The sequence below is a fragment of the Marmota flaviventris genome, chromosome 4 (assembly GCF_047511675.1).
Source record: "Marmota flaviventris isolate mMarFla1 chromosome 4, mMarFla1.hap1, whole genome shotgun sequence".
Classification (NCBI taxonomy): Eukaryota; Metazoa; Chordata; class Mammalia; order Rodentia; family Sciuridae; genus Marmota; species Marmota flaviventris.
The window spans coordinates 52,710,229-52,732,088 of NC_092501.1; the positions used below are offsets into that span (position 1 = coordinate 52,710,229).

Here is a 21,860-nt window from a genome sequence, read left to right on the forward strand (position 1 = left end):
CTGCTCTAATGCTGGTGGTGTAAGAAGTAGAAGCTTTTGGGAAATGATTGGGTCAGGAAGGCAGAGGCTCTCATCATAGGAGCAGTGCTCTTATACAAGAGAGCCCAAAGAGCTAATTCATCCCTTTTACCAGGTGAAGACACAGAAAGAAGACAGTTTTTATGAAGCATTTGTATGAACTCACTTCTATGAGAGAGACCTTTTAGCCCCTCATCAGACCCCCAATATGCTGTTGCTTTGATCTTATACATTCAAGCCCTCAGAACTATAAGAAATTATTTTTTGTTGTTTATAAGCCACTCAGTTTATGGCATTTTGTTATCACAGCCCAAATAGACTAGGACAATACCCTTAGTAATTAGAATGTGGTACAGACAATTACTGCAAGTACTGAGTTCCCTTGAGGGCCATCCATGGAAACAACCAAATCTGCAATGTCCACCCCCCACAGTCCTTGGTGGCCATCCCCTAGAGCCTACTATTGCTATCAATAACCTCAATCCTACAAAGCAGTGGCAGTACCATTCAGAATCTTGGAAAGACCACAGAGTCTGTCATCAAAGGTACAAGAGTGGGGATGTGGTTCAATGGTACAGCACTTGCCCAGCATGTGTAAATCCCTGGGTGTGATCCCCAGCATATCTCCTCCCCGCCCCCCACCGCCCCCCCCCCCCACATGTAGGTAGTGTACATAATAATGAATACAATGATGCAAAGATGAAAGAATAATCACTCAGATCAGCTTTTCTTTTGCAGATACTAACTTCTAATCTGCTCAGAAATTAGAGATTACCAGTGTCAAAAAATGACTGCAATCAATTCTTCCTAGCACAAAACTGAAAAATAACAGAGCCTATATTAGGGAGAAAGCAAAGAACAACAAATGCAATCTAATTTTTTAAATGTTTTTAAATTAAAATATGAAGACATGCCTCATTAACATTTATATAATTAAATTCAGAGAAAATATATTTTCTTGTTAATAGGTTTGATTCTTAAGATCAAATGATAATGGGAATCCCTGAATTCAAAAGGGATACTTTAAGAGGAGATAATCTCTAAATTCTCTAATTCTGAAGACAGCATGAGGTTGTAACTGGATGGGTCTTGACAACTTTTTGAGTAGGTGACTAGCTGGTCATAGAAATTACATGTCCTGGCATCATTCTAAGGTCCTTCTAGGTTACTACAAACAATCTAGATTCAGTCCCCAGTGGAGAAGCACCTCATAGCACTGAGAGCTCACTGAATTATTGGGCTCTGTGGGGTAACGCATCCTATCTTGAAAAAAAGGACAAGGTAGTTCCTTTGGGCCTTGAAAACAGCACAAACCTCAGGTTGGATCCTGATGCAATACCCCAGCCCTTGGGAAGCATCAGATTTAGGAGCTGAAAGAGAGCATTAGAGATCAAGTTCAGTATTCCCACTTCACAGGCTGAGGCCCGAAGAGAAATGGGTGGCTGACCTTGCACAGACAGGCTCATGCTGGGTGAAACCTAGGAACCCAAGCCCCTTGACTCAGTATTCAGCACTCTTTCAACCCATAATTCAGTGTCCCTGGGCAGAGGATCCCTTAACACATTTCAGTCCAGTGACACCCCAAGAGTTTTCCTGTTATGATTCATATTCTGGGCAGAATCTATCCGGATATATGGTGTAGCTAGGGGTTGGGGTTGTGGCTCAGCGGTTGAGCCTAGCATATGCAAAGACCCCCTGGGTTCGATCCTCAGCACCACATAAAAATAAACAAATAAATATACAAAAAAAATTGTGTAGCTAGGTTACAACTACAGATTAACATTTAGGGGGAGCTGGCATGAGAACTTAATATAATCACTATTTCTCATAACAGCAATTTCAGTGTTGATTTTTACACAGTACAAAACTACAGTCTGTACAGTCAAAAGCAAAATGCACACAAGCCAGCTTCCTTGGGCTCCTTAAATAACACGTACCTTTCAAATGTGCTTGACCCAATGCAGATTGCTGACCACCACAGAGACTTGGGGGCAGAGAGTCCCAAGAAAGTTTGTCACTTACTCAAGGAGACACTCAAAACAGTAAAGTCTAATGTTATTGATCTCTGCAGATTAACTATAAAACTTGGGCTCTGGGAAAGTTCCTTCCCTATTCACACCATGTTAGTCTTCTTTGAATATCTGATATGCTAAATACCTGAGATGCCTCAATTCAGGTTATTTCTGAGGAGCTAAACAGGGGCAAACTAATTAGCCTATTGGATTGTGGGTTAATCTGACCTAGAGGCAAAGCATTCAATCCCAGTGAGGGAGAATAAGTAAAAGATTTCAACACATGACCTCTCTTATGGTACTGGATGCTGATAAAAATGCAAATAAGAGGGAGTATATAGGGGCTGTGTTTGTGGCTCAATGGTAGAGCACTTGCCTAGCACAGGTGAGGCATGGGCTCGATCCTCGGCACCACGTTAAAAAAGAAGAACATGAGATAAAGGTATTGTATCATCTATAACTAAAAATATATTTTTTTAAAAAAGAAAGTATATAGGTCTCATAACCCCTGCACCTCCTAAAACAGCATCTTTAACACAGCAGGAGCTCAACATTTGTTTGATTAAAATAAAATAATTACAATGGCATACTAATTTTTGACAGCTTTGTTTTGTTAATATCCCAGGAAGTCTCTGCCTCCCCATCTCCCACATCTCTCTTATTTAAGCTGTGTAGACAGTAGTAGTGGGTTGAATCTGAAGAGAAAGGCTGGTTATTTGTAACCACGCTGCATACATAGGCACTATTCTGACAAGCCACACCACAGGCTATCAGAGGTGATATGTACTTCATAGACAAGGGCACTGAGTCCAAAGGTCACACAGCTCAAAATGCCATAGAAAGGACTCAAACCTCCTGTTTCAAAAGTACATTATTTTTTCCACATTTTCCACTCTGCAGTTTTCCAGAAACAAACTATTTGTGGTACAAATCAGAAGACCAATAGGTTCAAAACTAACAATTCTCTAAGTCCATTCATCTAGTTTACTCCAAGAGCCAAATTAAGAGCCCACAGCTTCGCTACTCTCAAGAAAGCCAACACTGCCAGATGATGAGGTGTCCACAAAGGCTGGACTCTTCTGGGATGTGGGAAGCTACTGAATGGCCTTCTCAAACTACAAGCTTCATTCTGCCAGACTTTCACCACTCACACTATTCATCTGCTCCCAAAAGACTGAAAGAAAGAAAGTTAGAAAGTTCTTTGGAAAGTACTTTGGAAGAGTTGTCTTCAAAAATCACAAAATGAGCTGAGCATGGCAACACATGCCTGTAAGGATTTTAAGTCTGAGACCAGCCTAGACAACTCAGGGAGACCCTGTCTCAAGATAATTTTTTAAAAGTGTTAGGGATGTAGATCAGGGATATAGAACTTGCCTGGCATGCAAAAGGTGTTGGGTTCAATCACCAGTACCACAAAAAAAAAAAAAGGTTAGATTCTGATATGTCTCTGACTCTAGTTTGAGCCCAGGGAAGGCATATTTTGTTATTAGTGCTTAAACCCAGGGGCACTCTATCACTGAGCCACATCCTCAGCCCTTTTAATCTTTATTTTAAGACTGGGTCTTGCTAATCTGCTTAGGGCCTAAGTTGCTGAGGATAGCCTCAAACGTGATCCTCCTGCCTCAGCCTCCAGAGTCTCTGGATTTAGAGGTGTACACTACCATAGGCTGGCCAGAATATAACTTCTTATTCAACACTTTCCTTAAACCAGGTGCATCAACATCATCCAAGGAGCTTAATGAACCTTCCAGAGGTTCTTTAAAAGTGCAGTATGGAGCCCAGAAATGTGTCTTTTGAAAAACCTCCCCCAGGTGTTTCTGACAGGCATCCCATGATTTAAAAATGTTCCCATCTCTTTCTTTTATAAAAGAATCATCCAACAGCTAACTTAACATAATACTTAGACACAATCATCAAAGTTAGTGACTACCCAGATCTCCAAGGGGGAAACAGATACCCACTAAGCTTTCTTGCCAACTGTCTAAGTAAGAGACTAGCCACATCAATCCACTAAATCAACTAATTATTCCTGGCTAATATTTATTCTTTGGTCAGACACTAATGAAAATCAAAATCTTCCACCCTGCAATCCTTTCACTTTCTTCACCTCTAATACAAATGCATGATTCAACATCCAGCAGTTCTTCCAGAAAGCAGAAATCTGAGCTTTAAAGCAAGAATGGGCTATTGAGGAAAGGAAAAACCTGTTTTCACCCACTGCCTTAGTCCTAAGATCAAATGGTCTAAGGACCAAACCTCAGTTTAGAGGGTGAAGTTAAAATATAAAATAAACCCAAAGAGTTAGTATATTTATCCTTACTGTACTTATGTTCTAAAAATACACAAACCAAAGGTAACTCAACATGGTTGTCTTTCATGTTACATTCTGCAGAACTTCAAGTGCAAAGCAAACAGGTAAGAAAACACTATTGTCTTTAGAGCTTCAAAAGGCATTAGAGTTTGTCAGCAAAACAGATCACAAGCCCAAAGGGAAAACTCCCTTGGGTCATTAAAGAAGTGAGAACTGAGCAACAAAACTAAACATCATTCCAAGTAATCAGTAGTTACTGCAGATAAAGGAAAGGAAAATGTACGTACACACACACACACATAATTTTTCTTTTTTTTTTTTCTTTTGAGACAGAGTCTTGTTATGTTGCCCAGGTTGGTTTCCAACTCCTGGGCTCAAGCAATCCGCCTGCCTCAGCCTCCCAAGTAACTGCAAGCACAGGGGCACCACCATGCTTGGTATGATTCAGAAATGTTTGGAGTGACTGAATCATCGCTTCTTAGGCAATCAACAGCAAAACCACATACTTCCCCTAAGATTCCACTATGTGAGTCAATATGTCAGTAACTGAGGAGTTCATCTTGAAAAGTTTAACAATCCACAGGTTCCCTTCCAGCCATACTTTGTCAGGGTCAGATATGCATACTCAGTACTATTCAACAAGCACTTCCAAAATTAACAGCTCTTCACTTAATACTGGAATAATCAGGAAAGCATCTTTCCATCTGAGATACAAAATAATCCTGGCTACAGAAAGGAGACAGAATACAATGTGCCCACGTCATCAGGAGGGCACTCAGAGAAAACCAATGTGACTAAGCTTATAAAACCTAATGAGCGAAACATTGCTTTAAGGTCATTTTATTTATTTACTTGTTTTTATTTATTTACTTGTTATCAGGACAAAGAATGAAGTAAAGACATAGGATGATTATGTCAAGTTAAATTCTTAGAACCTCTCTTCTAAAATACATCATGTAGCTCAGTGGTACATGGTAGTCTAAGGAACTTAAAAGAGGAGAGAAGAGTAAAATGCATAAAATTAAGTTCCATAAGCAGAAGATCATGCCAAGCAATACAGAGGAAAAGAGTGATTATGGGCTTTTTAGGTAAATACACTCTTGGCCTAAGGTAACTAGGTAAGACAAAGGGAAAAACTCATTCAAGCTTGCACATGATGTCTTATAAAATTTGCTATGAACTCTCAGAGTCTATTAAAATATATAGCTAAGTGACTTACTGTGCATATGCACAGAGGCTATCTTTCAAAGTACAAAAGAAGTGTATTGACTTCTGAAGACTAGAAAAGGGAATTTCTTGGATAGTAAGATCTATTGAAATAACCCCATGTTCTTCACCCAGAACAGCCTTAATTTCTCTGAACACATCAACAGCTAGGGAAGAAGAGAGCTGAGTTTCTCCCTCCATTTACCTGTCTTACTAACAGGATTATCTACCTTTGTCATTAAGAAACACAGATTTTTCCAAATTTTTAACTATTTGTAAAAATACCATCCCTTTGAAAGTCATGCTGCTATCAGAGATGAGAAATACTAAACATCTGAACAACCTAAGTAAGTTGCTAAGGCTACTTCCCTAGAGATTTCTGAAATGCAAATTTGTTCTAAAGAATAAAACAGGTACCTATCTGCGGGTCTCCAACTGACCCTCAGCCTATATAAATTGCCTTTGAAAAGTCTGCCTTCCAAGTCCAGTCTCCAAGGAGCCACTTTTAAAGACTGACAGCAATACAAATTACCTTTCATCTATAAACCAGTGAACTGTGCCAGGTCCTGTAAGGTTCAGCTGACTTCCCTCCCCACTGTGGAAACTAGTTCTGCCTCCATTTGCACATTCATTTCAATATTACTGGCCTTTGAACTAGTTAAAACATGTGCCTGATTTCCTCATTCTGAGTAAAATCTTCTTTTTAAAAATAAGACTTTTTGGACAATTTTAGGTTCACAGAAAAACTGATAGAAAGGTACAGAAAATCCTCATATAACCCCTGTGGCACTCATGTATAAATAAAAATAACATGTATAAATAACCTTTAAAATAAAATCCTCAACTTGTTCATTTTATATCTATATGCAGGTCATGATTTTACTTGATGAACATTATCTTTTAACAAAAGCTAGAGATCTTTATAATTCCTCCAATCTCAACCCCTCCCCAGAAATGATTAGAAACATAAAAGCTTGTATAAATAATTATAAAAGAGTTAAGGATATCCTGAAGGCCAGTCATTGGGGCCCATATTCCCTAATTAACAATGCATGGCCTTAGTATTATAAAAAGCCCTATTACAATTCAAATAAGCCCAAGATTCCTATGTCTTTGGTAGGTGAGAATTTTAGAAACACTATTGTATATAGCCACTATTTAAAATTCTCCAGGAAAAGCCCTACAGCCAAAATAAAAAGGAAAGCAGTTCTGACCCATACTAAACATGGATGAACCTTGAAAACACTGTAATAAATGAAAACAGTCAATCCCAAAAGATCATATCATGAGAAACTACATATATGAAATTCAATGAAACTTTTTTTAATATAAAATGTCCTGAACAAGCAAATCAGCAGACAGAAGTAGACTGGTAGTTTCCTAGAAGTAGAGGAAAATAAGGAAATGACTGCAGAATACAAGGTTTCTTTGGAAAGTGTTCTAAAATTGACTGTGGTGATGGCTGCACAAATCTCTGAATATACAAAACATTCACTGAGCTGTACACTTAAAAAGCACCATGACCCAGCAATGCTATCTGTGATCACTGGATGTTCTCTCAGCTAAGACTAGCTCCCTAAGATTCTTTGGATTCACGAGCTTTCTTTAAGAAAGAAAAGGTAGGGGGGACTCTTCTGAAAAGTTTCCAAATGAGCCAAAGACAGCAGAAACTGCAATTCCAGAATTGAGAGTACAATTCTGAACTCCAAATAAGATTGAACATAAGTTTCTAAGCAACTTAGACATTTGCAGAACAGGCTGGATTTGGTGGCACACGGCTGCAATGCCAGCAGCTTGGGAGGCTGAGACAGGAAGATGGCAAGTTCAAAGCCAGTCTCAGCAACTTAGCAAAGCCCTAAGCAACTTAGCAAGACCCCATCTCAAAATAAAAAATAAAAACAGGTTGGGCATCTGTTGGGTTCAATCCCTGGTACTGAAAAAGAGGAAAAACAAAAAAGGAGAAAAATAAATTTGTAGGACAATTATGTATAAAACTAGACAAAGAAAGTCATTACTGTCTAAAAGCATATTTTTAAGAACTTAGAAACATAATTACTGTTAAAATGATGAAACTTTGTAAAACCATTGTTTTTCTTTGGCAATTCCTGAGTACACACTACAGCAACTCCCTAGAACATGTGAGAAAGACAGTCACCTTAGAGTCCTCCCAGAACTGACTTCTTATCACTTCTATGACTCTGAAAGACATGTTGATGTGTTCTGCAGAAAGGCAGCTATATGGCCCTAGAAAGTCACCACTGGTAATCAAAAGCTCCAACTTTAGCAATCACTAAGAAGCTGTGAGACTTTGTCACATTACTGAACTTCTATATGACTGGAATTTGCTCATCTGCAAAAATAAAAAATTCACAGGGGAAAAAAAAAACACTACCATCTACTCCTAGGGTTATTATAAATATTAAATGAGGTAAGAAAATGACTGCAGATAATAAATACTTAATAAATATTGATAAGCCTGAATTCTCTGATGGTAAACATTTTCCTTTCCTCTAAGCAATCAGCTAGGAGAAGCAACCTTTGCTGAGTTCAAGCAAAATAACAAAGAAGTCAGAGAGGCTCTCAACAGGTCAACTCCCACACCTCTGTTATATTTTCTTGCAGATGGTGGTAATAAACATTTAGAGAGGAGCTGCGCCTCAGTTTGGTAAGAATTATGTTGAGTCAACAACCTACTAAATCAGTCAGAAGGCTGCAAGTGCCCTCTTACCTACCAAAAAAATAGAATTAAATCACTTACCCACTATGTTTGCAAATCATAAACTTGTATATTTTCAGTCATTCAAACAGAAGCTATTAACTGTTACATCATGATTCTTGGAAAATCATCTGAAGAAAATGCTTTTCAAAATGGACTGAGTGATACACCCCAAGTTTTCTTCCACCCTGAACAAACAAACTGACTCATACACACACACACACACACACACACACACACACACACAAACATTTTTAAAAATAAAAAAAAATTAAAACTAGATAAGGAACAAGTCCTCCACAGCATTCTCATATCTGCCCTGGACTGCCTTCTCTTAAGAGTTAGAAAACTTGTTTTCTATTTGCCTCAAATGTCTCAAAGACTAGACACCATTAAGACTGGAATTCAGAAACTAAATCTATTCGATTTTAGAACCATCTGCCAAAATGCAGTTCAAAACAGTACATTTAAATACTTCAGAAGAAGCATCCAGATACCATGGGCTCCCCAATACTGAGCATAGAGTGTAAATAAACCACAAGAGCTACTTTAACTCTAAAATGTTCCAGAGGATTATGATTTTAGCCATGAAATTAACTATTAAAAATGGTTTTTTACAACTCTACATTTGACTTTTAACAGGACCTTTTAAATAATAAAAATCAAGGCTTTTTTGTTCCCATCAAATGTTATTAATATTTATAGATATTATAAATATTATAACATAGGCTCTACTCAAAAGGAAGGGCATCTCATATTTACAAAGTACCTATGCTGCTTCAGGAAGCGTTCTTGGTGCTCTCTTCAAGTGTTCACTTGCAGATGACAGAAATTAACATTTGTTGCCCAAAGCTAAATCTAAAAGTTCTATATTAAGAAAACCCAATAGGTATGAAAAGCGGGACAACCACTTTGGAAACCTGTTTGGCATAATACACTGTGATACAGGAAGTGTACTTACGTATTTATGTTTTAGGGTTACAAAAGGCAATTCAAGAATGTAACAGTAACATTCATAATAACCAAAACACTAGAAACACAAATGTTCTTCAACTACAGAATGAATAAATTAATTGTGATACATTATACATTGTATAAACACACTGCATTGCTACATAAGAGCCTAGCTAGATCTCACAGACAAAATGTTGAAAAAAAAGATCAATCATAGCCCAGCACAATGGTGCATGCCTATAATCCCAGCTACTTAGGAGGCTGAGTCAGAAGGATCACAAGTTCAAGGCCAGCCTGTGCAATTTAGCAAGATCTTATCTCAAAACAAAAAATGAGAAGGGTTAGGAATTAGCTTGGTAATTTTTAAAAAGTGGTGGTTGTGGGGTGGGATGTAAGTTGATGGTAGAGCAACCCTGGGTTCAATTCTCAGTACCACAAATTAAATTTTTTTTAAATGTCATTCACAGAAGAGAATATACTGTATATTTCCATTTAAAGTTCAAAATCACCAAACCTAATCTACAGTGAGAAGAATGATTACCTTTGGTAGATATCAATTGGGAAGGAATGTGGGAAGCCCACTAGAGTGCTGAAAATTTTTAGACCTTCATCTGGACAGTAGTATAGTGCATCCATATGGAAATATTTACTGACCTATACAGTTAAGATTTGTGCCCTTCGTTGTATTTTTTGTTTGTTTTTTAATTCAAATATGATTTACTCACTTCATGGGACAACAGGACACACAAATGACAATATGACAGAAGACTGGGCTAGGAGGACTATTCTGCATCTTCTGCCTATACAACAGGAAATTCATTCATTCATCAAATTTTACATATGCCTATTTCATGTCAAAAAAACTAATGTGGCTATATTAAGTTTTAAAAAGTTATTAGATTAAAAACTTGACTCACTAGGTAAGATGTAACAATCCAAAATCTGTACACATCTAGCACAAAATTTCAACATATACGACAACAAAATCTAATATAATCACAAGGAGAAACGGACGATTGTTAAAACACATGTTTTAAAGAGACACCCACAAAATAGGAAATCCAAACGGTTAACAGACATTTAAAAGGGCACTTGACCTCAACAGTAACCAGGAAATGTACATGAAAACCACATTAAGTCTTACCTGTTGTGCTCTGTATGTGTAATAAGAATTGTAATGCATTCCACTGTCATGTTATTTAAAAAAATAAAACCAATTAAAAAAGGAAAAAAAAAAAAAAAAAAAAGTCTTACCTGCCTACCAGACTGGCAAAAAAAAAAATCAAAAGACTTATAAATGTCAAATTCATCAAGGCTGTACAGAAATAAGAACTCCCACAAACTGTTGACAGTATGCATTGGCCTTTTTTAGAAAAGTGTGGCAGCATCTAGCAAATTCAAGGGTGTATGGGCTTTACAATCCAGCAATGTCACTCCTGGGTACAAATGAGGATAAATAAATTACAGTTTAGTCCTACAATGAAATGCCATATAGCAATGAAAATGAGTCCAACTAAGTGACATGTGACAATGTGGACAAATCTCAAATACTGAACAACAAAGAAAAAAAATACACATAAATCCATTTACTTCAAACTAAAAGAAACGAAACTTAATGACGCACACATAGGTGATAACACGGCTTTAAAAAAAATGGCAAGGAAATAATTATCCTAACAGGACAGTGGTTACCCCTAGAAGGAACGGAAGGAGATGTCTATAACAGGGTGGGCACAAGAGGTTCAGGGTAAATGTTCTATTTCTTAACATGCATATTACACGATTGTTTTCTTTATTATTCTGTAAAATATAGATATGTGCTTTAAAGGCTCTTCTGTATGTATAATAAACTTCATATAAAAGAATCTATAATTTCAATGGAGAGTGAGCCCTTCTTCTTCCCTTTCCTCATCATGCTGAATGAAACATGAACCTCATTAAGTGGAACCCAGAGCAGCTACCCTCGACCAGAAGGGGATTCCACTACTGATGGTGGGATCACAAGACAGAGGTGGCCTGGAACCTCAAAGACCCAGAGGAATGGTCATATCAGGCAGGAGTGCCTACTCCTAATTTCTTTTACTTTAAAGAAATACATCCTTGTCTTTTAAAAACTCTACTAAGCTTTTTCTGTTATATATAGTCAAGCCTAATCCTTACACATGCAGTAATTTGGACAAATGAAAAACTTTCCCACAATGAAGTCATCCAACAGCACAAAGACTCCCCGAGAGCATCGTCAGCACTCACACCCACAGGGCAGTATAGGAGGGATTGCTGTGCACCAAGGCAGCTGGACCACAGGGCTTTGAAAGGCCCTTCATGAAGGCAGTTAAGATGCTAAGGTTACCACTGGGACAAAGCAGCTCTGGGTGTGCCAAAGCCTGACAACACTTTGCCTCTGAATCTACTCTTCCATTGTGACCAGTGGGAATATTTCGTTTCCATAACAGTTACATCCTATCCATTTTTAAGATTCTGCTCAAGCATTAACTTGTACCTTTTAAAACTAATTTGACCTCAACTTCAGCATGCTGGTTACTCTCCCTTTCTCCTCCAGATCCTCCATTCAACTTTCTCCAACTCTGCTGTGCGTCTCACAAGGCTGCCCTCAGAATTAAATCAACCCAGGCTTCCTTCTCCTCCGGTTTCCAGCTGGGCTGGGTAGGGAATCAGAGGGTGGGAAAACATGATGCCCTTCCTCCTGGGCTACTGGTGACAGTGGCTGCAATCCTTCAGGCTAGCCCGTCCTTTAGCCAAACTCTGTCAAGTTTCCAGAAACTACTTTTTTCCCTGCCCTCTCAAGCCTAAGAATGGCAAAGGCTCCCCCCAGCCCTGGGACGTCTGGCCATCCCCTATTGGTTTTCCTTAACCCTGACCAGCCTTCGTAAACAGTCTCTTAACCTCAATCACGCTGTGGGGGTGTGCGGAGAGAAGAGGTACATTCAACACACTACTTACAGCTTTCACTATTACATCTTTCCAGAAGATTCCTATCTCCCCTCACCCCACAGTATGGTTTTCCTTTCAGTAATTGGGTTCTCGACGTTTACACAAGTGGACTAATTCACTACAAATCAATTCTCTATAGAAAATTCTTAACCCCAGGATGGTTCTTAACTCTGCCACCTAGGTGTACAACCTGTATATAATATTAGATTGGGCAATGCCGAATTAAGAAGGCAAATGTTACTAAAAATTCTTTACACACAGACTGCAAAGCTAAGCCAAATACTGGGATTTGGGGGTTTATCTATTTATAACTCCCCTTTTCTTTAGACCAAAGGCTGTAGAAGTTATCATAGTACCACTTCATTTATAAGATTGAAACAATACCAAATATTATTGTTCATCCTATAATGGCCACCCAAATGTCAATAAATTTTAAATGTCCTATCTACCAGTTCCAATGAATTTTACCTTTCTTCTAATTTCATAAACAAACAAAAAATAGGCACAAATAATATAAATGAGCTTTTAATGTCAGTTTATTACTTACATTCCATTTGAAATTCAGGGGGAAAAAAATCCTGAAAAAGGTTTCAGGGAGTTCAAAGATAAAACTCAAAGACATGTAAAGATTTGATTTTGAACCAAGAACCAAAACCCCAAACTGAGGGAGGTTTGCTGTTCTTGAAATCAAGAAGACTGCTGAAATACTGAGAAGAAAAGCATTTCTTAAGAATTCTGCTCTGCTGCAGTCCATGCTACACACTCTCCAAGGTCTATTCTAAAGCAGCAGGGCTTGATTCACAGTCACAACAACTGTAAGTAACAAGGGAACAGACCCACCAACTCTAAGAAAAGACTCATTTGCCAACCTACAGTAAAGCACAGACTACACTGACACCCAGTTATCTCTGTTAGGAAACTTCTGACTATGGTTTCTCAACCTCAGCATTACTGACATTCCTAGTTAGATCATTCTATTTGTGAACTGTGTACATCGTAGGATGTTTGGTTGCATTCTTCATTCCCACCTTCATTCCAGATGAAGGTCTCAGGTGTGCCAACCAAAAAGGTCTCCAGAGATTGCTAGATGTTCCTGGGGAGCAAACATGCTCCAGGTTGAGAACCACTGCCCTAGATAAACAATTACCACTCAAACCCCACGCAGTACTACCAGGCCACAAATGCTAACCTTTTTACCTATGATACCAACTAATTTAATCATCATCTTTGAATGGGAAAAGAGAAAAGTGATCTACGGGGTACACCTGGCTTTATTAAGTACCTTTTCCTTTAAACTACAAGTATTTGGCAACTTGCAAAGTAACGCCGCCCACTGGCACTGAGAAGAATATGGATGAAAAGAAAGGCTACTGAAGGAGAGAGAGGAGGCTACCAAGTTGCCGGATTTGAATTCCCTTTGAAAGCATCACAACTCTCAGAAGAGGAACATACTTGTTTTATTTTCACTGGGACACAGGTGGAAAATATTAACAGTCATTGACATGCACATATGAGCAAATGGGAAAAGGCAGGCAAACCACCCTCCTCAAATGAGTACAAAATTGAGAGGAGAAATGCACTGAGGAGTGACAGCCCAAGCTCCCTTGGATTCAGCTGTTACCTGTGAGTGTCAGATGATTTCAGGTGTTCTCTCAGCATCTGTCCACACAAGTGGTTTTCACCCCTATCAAACCCAATCTTTTTTAATAACAAATATTTTATAATGCCCCTTTACTATTCTGAAGTGAAATCCAAAGATTATAATATTGCATCTATAGAGATACAAACTTTAAATTTCAATATAATGACCTAACTACAATGTAGAATAAACAAGATTTTAATGTTTTTCTTTTTTTACTGGTGTATTATAATTATACATAATAGTGGAATTCATTATATCTTATTTGTGCACGCACATAACATAAAATAATCAATCTCACTCCCCAACACCTTCCCTCCTGCCTCCCTCAAACCACTTGCTCTGCTCTATTAATCTCCCTTCTATTATTATCATAGCTATTTTAATTAGTGCATTATAAGTATATATAATCATATGTGTGTGTATACACACACACGCACACACACACACAGACATGAGATTCATTGTGGTATACTCACATAAGGACACAGTATAACTTGGTAGATTTCATTCCTCTGTACTTCCCCAGAATGCAGAATGGCTTATATCAATTGTGTTTTGTTGAATAAATCACTACTCTGAGTCTGGTATCTCCTTCCTCCCTCCTTCTCAATCCCTTCTTCTACATAGTGTTCCTAACAAGAAAATTTTATAATGAAACGTATTTTCAGACAAGACTATATTAGAAGACAAAGACTCCCTTCTCCCTCACCCCAACATTTCCAAAGTGCTCCCTAGAGGGCAGAGCAATCCAATCTTTGTGTTCTACACTAACCCTCTCCTGTCAGTCCCAGTGGATAGTCAGCAAACTCAGTTCCATATCATGAACATACACCATTGGCACAAGGTAGATAAGAGGGAGGGATCTGAAGTCAGACCATCTGAGGTATGATCTGGCCCTCTACTTCACTGTTGTGATATCTGCTATAAGCATAGTTTTTCAACTATTAAAGAAGGATGCCAGCATATTTTTCAAATGGTTTTTATGAAAATTGAGTAAATATGTAGAATATATATATTTTGCACTTAGTATATAATATATGCTCAATAAGAGTTAACTCTAAGAGTGATGCTATTATTGCTGACTCCACCTTGTATTGGTTCCTGGCTTTTGCTCCTCTTATTCTGCTAGCAGAAAGGATGAGTGACTTGGGTATCCATTTAACAGAGATGTTCCAAAAAAGGATTCATATGCAATATAAGAAGCTGCATCATATAATTATATGATCAATATCATAATTAACAGTTTTTAATTGTGAGAGTCTATGAGATACTGCCCTGCACCAAGGTTATTTTTCATTCACTTGCATCCTTTCTTCCAAGTCAGAGGCCCAAGAACTTGTCCTATATATCACATAAACTATTTAGAGCATGCTGAACTTAGATCATGACAGTTTAGTGTCCTGTTGAAAACCCCAGTGCTGGTCATTGGTTCTTTACCATTTAGCCTATAGAACATTGCAATCAAGGAGGGGATGATAGCTTTTCCAGTACAAGCATTTCACGCAACCTGTACATTATCTTCAGGAAATGATAACTATCAAGGGCCACTCACACCTACATAAATTAATTCTTACAGCAAAAAGCAAAGCAATACTGAACATTCTAGATTATTAGGTGAGGAAGTAAAAGATATGGCAACAGCTGAGAAATATTTCAAAAGAAAACTGACTCCAAAGTTAATACTCTAAATAAATGCAATCACTGCTTTGACTGCTAGAGTACACTCATAAGCCCCAGAAGAAATAAGCACAACTCTGTATATGGAGAAATATCCTACTTAAATATAGATATCTATAATGTATGTAAACATGTCAATCTATAAGAGGAAAATCAAAAACTTTTGATTTAACAATTGATATAAGCCATTCTGCATGAACATTCCAAAACGCTAATAGTGATTATGTCTGGGTGATGAAATTATTGCAAGCAGGAGAGGACATGAGAGATTTGTCTCCTTCTCTTATTTGCAGTTTACAATGTTTCTAACATAATGCTCTTATAATACAAGTTTTAAATTACATAAGGCTATTTATCATCTACTGAAAATCCATGACATTTGGGGCAAGAATATATTTTTAGAACTTATCATCAGGCTCTGTATATAAACCAAGTATTCCTTTGCTCTTACATTCAGGAAAAAAACACTTTAAACCAGGAGGGATCACAACTTAGTTTCCCTCTTCATTATCCCTCCTGAAGATCTTACAGGTTTACCACTACAGAAAGTCAGTGCTAATATAAGAACCATACAACTAGTTTTTGACAATTTCTCAATGACAACAACCAACTCTCTAGGTTAATGAGATAAAGAGAAACTTGTTATTTTTTTTAAAAAATTATACCTTTATTTTATTTATTCATTTTTATGTGGTGCTGAGGATTGAACCCAGTGCCTTGCATATAGTAGGCAAGCACTCTCCCATTGAGCCATAACCACAGCCGTGGGAAACTTGTTCTTAAATCACTGATAGTGCACAAGGAGATACCAGACTCAGAGTAGTGATTTATTCAACAAAACACTAAACCCAGATACTTTTTCTGTACTGCTGTGGGCTCCCCACAACTTTCACGCTAAAGAGCCTATGCAGAATCATGGAATCATAAATATCCTAAGAATAGAATGTCATTGTGCATTTTGTAATGCTTTTCTTCCTGCTCAGTGAAAAAAAAAAAAAAAACATAAAGATTTCAGGAGGGGCTGGGGTTGTGGCTCAGTGGCAGAGAGCTTGCCTCGCACATGTGAGGCACTGGGTTCAATCCTCAGCACCACATTAAAAAAAAAATGAATAAACAAAATAAAGATATTGCATCCGTCTATAACTAAAAAAATATTTTAAAAAGATTTCAGGAAGCAAGAAAACAGCTTCCACAAAATCAGGCAACAACTTAAATCCAGACTAGTTAAAAAAAAATTCAACAAGCATTTATTAAGCACTTACTATATTCAGAGCCCTTTGATACTTGTTCACTCATCTCTAAACATATAAACCATGTTATCTGCCTTCCAAGGAATCAAAACTCTAGGAGACAAATACTGCTAAACTAATACATGAAAGAGCAGCATAAAATGAATAAATAGGAGTTTTTAAACTGCTCTGGTAGTATGAAAGAAAGAGATTAAAATCACCTGCAAGAATTTTCAAAAAGATTTAAGAATTTTAAAGGGACTGGGGATGCAGCACAGTGGTAGAGAACTTGCCTAGTGTGGGCAAGGTGCCGAGTTGATCTCCAGCACAGAGGCGGGGATTCTAAGGTCTCTGTGTGCTGTATCAATATATTTCAGTCAATCATTTATTCATCCTGATCATGACTCTCCCCCAAAAGATGGCAACAACGCTCAGCTACCAAAAGAAAACATCAGGGGTAAAATCCCCACACTCAGATCCTTCAGACTAAAAATAAAAATTCCGGAACAAGAACCGTCTAAGGAGGAGGACATCGAGGAAAGACTCACCAACATCAGAAGGTCGGTATTAGGCATCTTCCTCTTCCGACGTCCTCTCGGCGCCCCCCTTTTGCAGCTTCTGAAAAAGGGAAACAGGTTTGTTTACTTCTAAAGCTTGAGACGGCCCCGATGGTCCACCTAGATTCACCAAAGCAACCAAGACAGAATATTCTCCCTTTCTGGACTGCTTCGATTTCACTCCCTGAGATCACACTCCACCCCAAACCAGAAAATCAGAATCCTGCTGCAACTTGCTTTCCTCCCACAGCAGGCGACACGGACCCAGATCCAGCCTCCCACAAAGCAGTGCACACGGGCAGACACCAGGGGAGACGCCCCGCCCACCCTCGTCAGGGGTCGCCGAGTCCCAGCCCCCCAAGCCCCTAACCCGGGCCGAGGGTCGGACCCGGGGTCCCCCCGCCCCGGCTCCCTCCAGAACAGAAGGGCCAGCGAGCCCGGGCGGCCCGGCCCCTGCTCCCGCGCTCCGTCCACTCCGGGCCTCCCATCCGCTCAGCCCGGACCCCCGGCCCGCGCCCGCCCGGCCTCGGCCGCCCGCCTCCCGGGCTCACGGCGGGCCGGCTCTCCCCAGCCCGAGCCCGCGGGGCCCCTCCACCTCCTCAGCCGGAACCAGCTGGCCGGTTCCTGCCCAGGGTACTCTCCCTCGCCGGCCGTCCCACCTCCCGCGTCTCCTCCACAGCGCACGACTGACTCGCGGACCGCAGGGCTGGAGCTCTCAGGGCGGCCGCAGCCGCAGAGATTGGAGGTCGGCCCGCCGCCGCCCCGCCCCTCCCGGAAGTGGCTCTCTGAGGCGCCTGCTGCCTCCCGGAGCCCCGGCGTGCGCGGTCCCGCCGCTGCCGGCCGCGAGCACGTCCTGTCGCGGCGCCAGGTCCCCCTTCTCCTCCGGGCCCCACGGCGCGTGCGCGCCGCCTGCTGGCCAGGCAGGGGTTCCCGGGCCTTTCAGGGAAGGTCTCCCGCACTGTGGCCTGGGACTGCAGTTGGTCCCTGTTGGTTACCAGCTTCTCATTCAGGCCACGTTATTAAAAACAACTTTAGGTCACTTTTGGTAACTTTAAGCCCCTGAGAGAGTAGGCCAACATGGTCTCTAGGGGAGGGCTTGGAGGTTTTAAAGTATGTTGCCCCTTGTCGCTTTCCTAGCTCAGAGACGATTTGTTCCATTGAGTGCCTGACAAAAGGGCACATGTAAACTGTTTAATGGAAATACCACGCCCTACTGCCCCTTTCCTTCCTCTCCTACACCAGGGGTTGGGCAAACATGCTACCCACTTTATTTTCATTAGCAATGTTGAGAATCATCTAACAACAGTCAAGTGAAACGACCCATCAGGGTCACAAAGGGCACCCTTCATTTCCATTTGACTATCAAATAGGTTTTCCATGACTTTGCCCATATTGTCATGACACTAATTAAGTGGAAATCAAAGGTAGCATAGTTGCATCCAGGACCTGCATACAGTATGTTTTTATCAGTAAATAAATTTCTAAAATAAAATAAATTAAAAAATTTTTAAAACACCTACATGGAATCTTGAGAGCTTCCAAACAGAAATGTCATCAGTGAGGGTATCCATTTTCCATTCCCCTGGTGAAATGTCATGACATTAAAATTAGGGCATGTCATCACCACCATCATTATCCTGATTTGGTGCTTTTAGGATGAAATTCCTTGTTATCACAGCTGCCCTCTGCTGCACACCCTGTCAGCACTTTCCAGTTTCCCAGCCAGAATGATTAAGGCCCAGAAGAAGTCAGGCAGAGATTATCCCTGACCTTCCTCACCCTCATCCCATCAGAAGTCCTACACATTTCTACCATCTAAAGCCCCCAAATCTAGATACCCCCATACTCCTGCCCCTCTTGTTGCGGTTCCCCCAACAAACATGCATTTTCAGTGTTTGAGTCAGAATATGGTCAGGGGTCTCCTACCAATGCCTGCTCATCAGGAGTTACATCAGGCATGCCCTCCCCACTCACCATCCTCTACCCTTCTTTTATTTCTTCTTCAGATCACAGGAAAGGCATCCCCTCCCGGTCTCCTTAGCTGCCACCTCCCATCCTTTAACCTGGAATCTGTGTACTCTGATGACTGGAGGGCAGGGTCAAGTTTGATTCCACTCTACAGCGACACGGGGTAGGCAGTCTGATTCTCCCCACAAGCATGAACCAATCCAAACACATCGACTGATCCTTACTTTGCCAAGAACTATGCTAGGCACCTTTCGGTACAAGGCCCTGTTTACATCCTGACTTGCCCAGATAAGGTGCCTTGTCATCCCCTACCTGGTAAACAAGGGCACCAAGACCGGAGGAGGTAATGGTCCTTCAAAGGTGCATAAGCAAAATGGGGTGGAGTTTGCATGGGAAGCCAAGGCCTCAGATTTGTAGGGACGGGTTCAGATATGCTTGTTGATAAATTAGAAACAATGTTGGCACTAAAGGAGCTTCAGCTCTTTCTCAGATCAAGCCCACTAAATGCCGGTGAGGAGACTGAGGCCCAGAAAAGGATGCAACTCCTGGAAACTCCCTGCTGAGCCGAGACTATGGCTTGGGTCTGGACTTGCAATCTGAGTCTCTGAGGTGTGTGTGTATGAGACAGAGATGGAGACAGACAGAAAGACTCTGACTTCAGGGCACCCTCTTCCTACCCTACAGCCCTCCTAGAAGTCTGTGGAATAAGATCAGGAGGCATTTAGCTGACCGGTGGGAGGCAGGGATGGGGTTGCCTGGAGCTTCCAGAAACAAAGTGTGGTTTCTCCAGAGCTGCTTTAGTATCCTCTGGGAGCTTGTTAGAAATGCAGGTTTGGGGGGCCCCAATTCAGATCTCTTGAATCAGAATCTACATTTTAACAAGATCCCCAGGTGCTGTATATGCACAATAAAATTTGAGAAGTTCTTCCCTGGACACCCTGTTTTCAGAGAAAGCACAATGTTTTTATTGATTGTTGTGTTTGGGTTAGTTTCAGGAGGTTAATGAAGAAAATGTATGTGTGTCAGGGGAGGGCAGGGCTAATGCTCCCCAAACTGTCCTCTGGTACCCTCCTGGTACCTTCCAACATAACCAAAAATTGGGAGGAACTGGAAGTTTCTGTGGGGAACCAGTGAGAAGCTGACATTCCTGTCGATGGCACTGGGTTTGGGTGGGGTGGGGAGAGTGGAGGAAGATGCCGTAGGATTTTTCCCATGTGACATCTTTAATTGAGGCTGATCTCACTGCAGTGCCTGCATCTACTGCTTGTTTAAAAATATTTTTTTTTTCATGCCAGCAAATCTGGTTCTGCTTAAAATGACAGCCACCCATGGCCAAGATAATGACATCCCCCCCCCATACTTGAGCACACATTCCCTACTCTGACAAGAAGGACTTCCCCATCCAGGCCTCCTCTCCTGTCCCTGATATCCTTTCTCAGCTGGAAGTTCACCCCAGGACAGTCAGGGTTAGGGGGTTTGCAGCCTCTCAGCCTCTACTGGAAAGGAATGACCCACAGGAGCGCCCCCAAGCCAGAATGCCCAAGCAAGGACAGAAGCCCGGAAGTCAGTTCCAGTTACAGGCTGGGCGGATCCCAACAGAGACGTGGGAGCACCCACGCAGGAAGCCAGTGCCCAGACTTGACCACACTGCAGTGAGCATCAAGGGGCAGAGTCACCGAATTCTAATGCCTCAAGTGGGCCCCCTGGCCTTCCCAGGTACATACTCCAGGTGCCAATTCAACCCAAGTCAATGTGGCCAAACCCTCAGAGGACTGAGACTTATTTCCCAAGGAAACCCCACCCTTCCCAAAGAGGCCACCATGGAGCCGCCCTTTCACCTCTAGCAAAACATCAAAAACAGCGACTTTATCAAAAAGCAAAGAAATACAAACTTCCTCTGGCAGAAGGAAACCAGCTGGGACCTGCGATGACAAAACAGCTCTGAAGGCAGCCCGATGGGCCTCTCCTTGGGGGCTATTGTGTGGTCCTCAGCAAAGTTGTATTTTTCCCTCCAAATTTTAAAACTTCTACTTGCGTATTTAACATTCGTTCATCCCAATACTTAAAATCATTTGCACACCTGCACACACACACACACACACACGCACACACACACACGAGATGGCACTCTTATTAAACTGGATTGATTGTACAGCCTGCAGGACAACTTGGACGGTTACCACCACCCAGCCAGGGCGGCTTCCTGGATCCCAGCTGGCCAGACTCAGCCGCCTGCCTGCAGAAGAAAGTGATGGAGACAAGAGTAATGAATTTTATGCAGTTGGATCAAACTGGGGAGAAGCAGCTGGATGGCTTCTTTGGGGTCCCCCAGAAGCCATGGCAATTGATAGAACAAAGCCTGGTGATGTGAGTGCGTAGCTAGTCTGTGCTAGCCGAGGAGGCCTCACTTCTTGGCACTGGGACAGGCCAGGGGTGGTTTATACTCTCGGCGTGAGGGAGTTGGAGCTCTGGGTTTCGGAAACAGCTTGGATTTCACCCCGGAGCTCACCAGCATCCCGGCCAGAGCTGCTTCCTTCACCAACATGGAAGTTCCTTTTCCTTCTCTGCCACGCAGGAGGCGGGCAGATGGGAGAAGCAGGCACGGCCTTCCTTTTCAC

The 21,860-nt window shown here is 41.1% G+C and overlaps 1 protein-coding gene across 4 annotated transcripts in view; it reads right to left on the minus strand.

Annotated features, from left to right (window-relative positions):
- Sgpl1 (sphingosine-1-phosphate lyase 1) overlaps positions 1-18,036 on the minus strand; it is a 52,445-nt gene extending 34,409 nt beyond the window's left edge. For 2 of the 4 annotated variants that reach the window (XM_027931209.2, XM_027931207.2), the window contains exons 1-2: positions 17,934-18,036; positions 17,266-17,335 (exon numbers count right to left, since the gene is read on the minus strand). In XM_027931209.2, coding sequence (XP_027787010.1) covers positions 17,266-17,292 — 27 coding nt within the window. In that variant the 5' untranslated portion in view covers positions 17,293-17,335; positions 17,934-18,036. Of the gene's footprint in view, positions 1-17,265; positions 17,336-17,825 lie in introns of all 4 variants that reach the window. The other 2 variants (XM_027931208.2, XM_071611191.1) reach the window with 2 other exon arrangements.
- Positions 18,037-21,860: the final 3,824 nt, after the last annotated feature.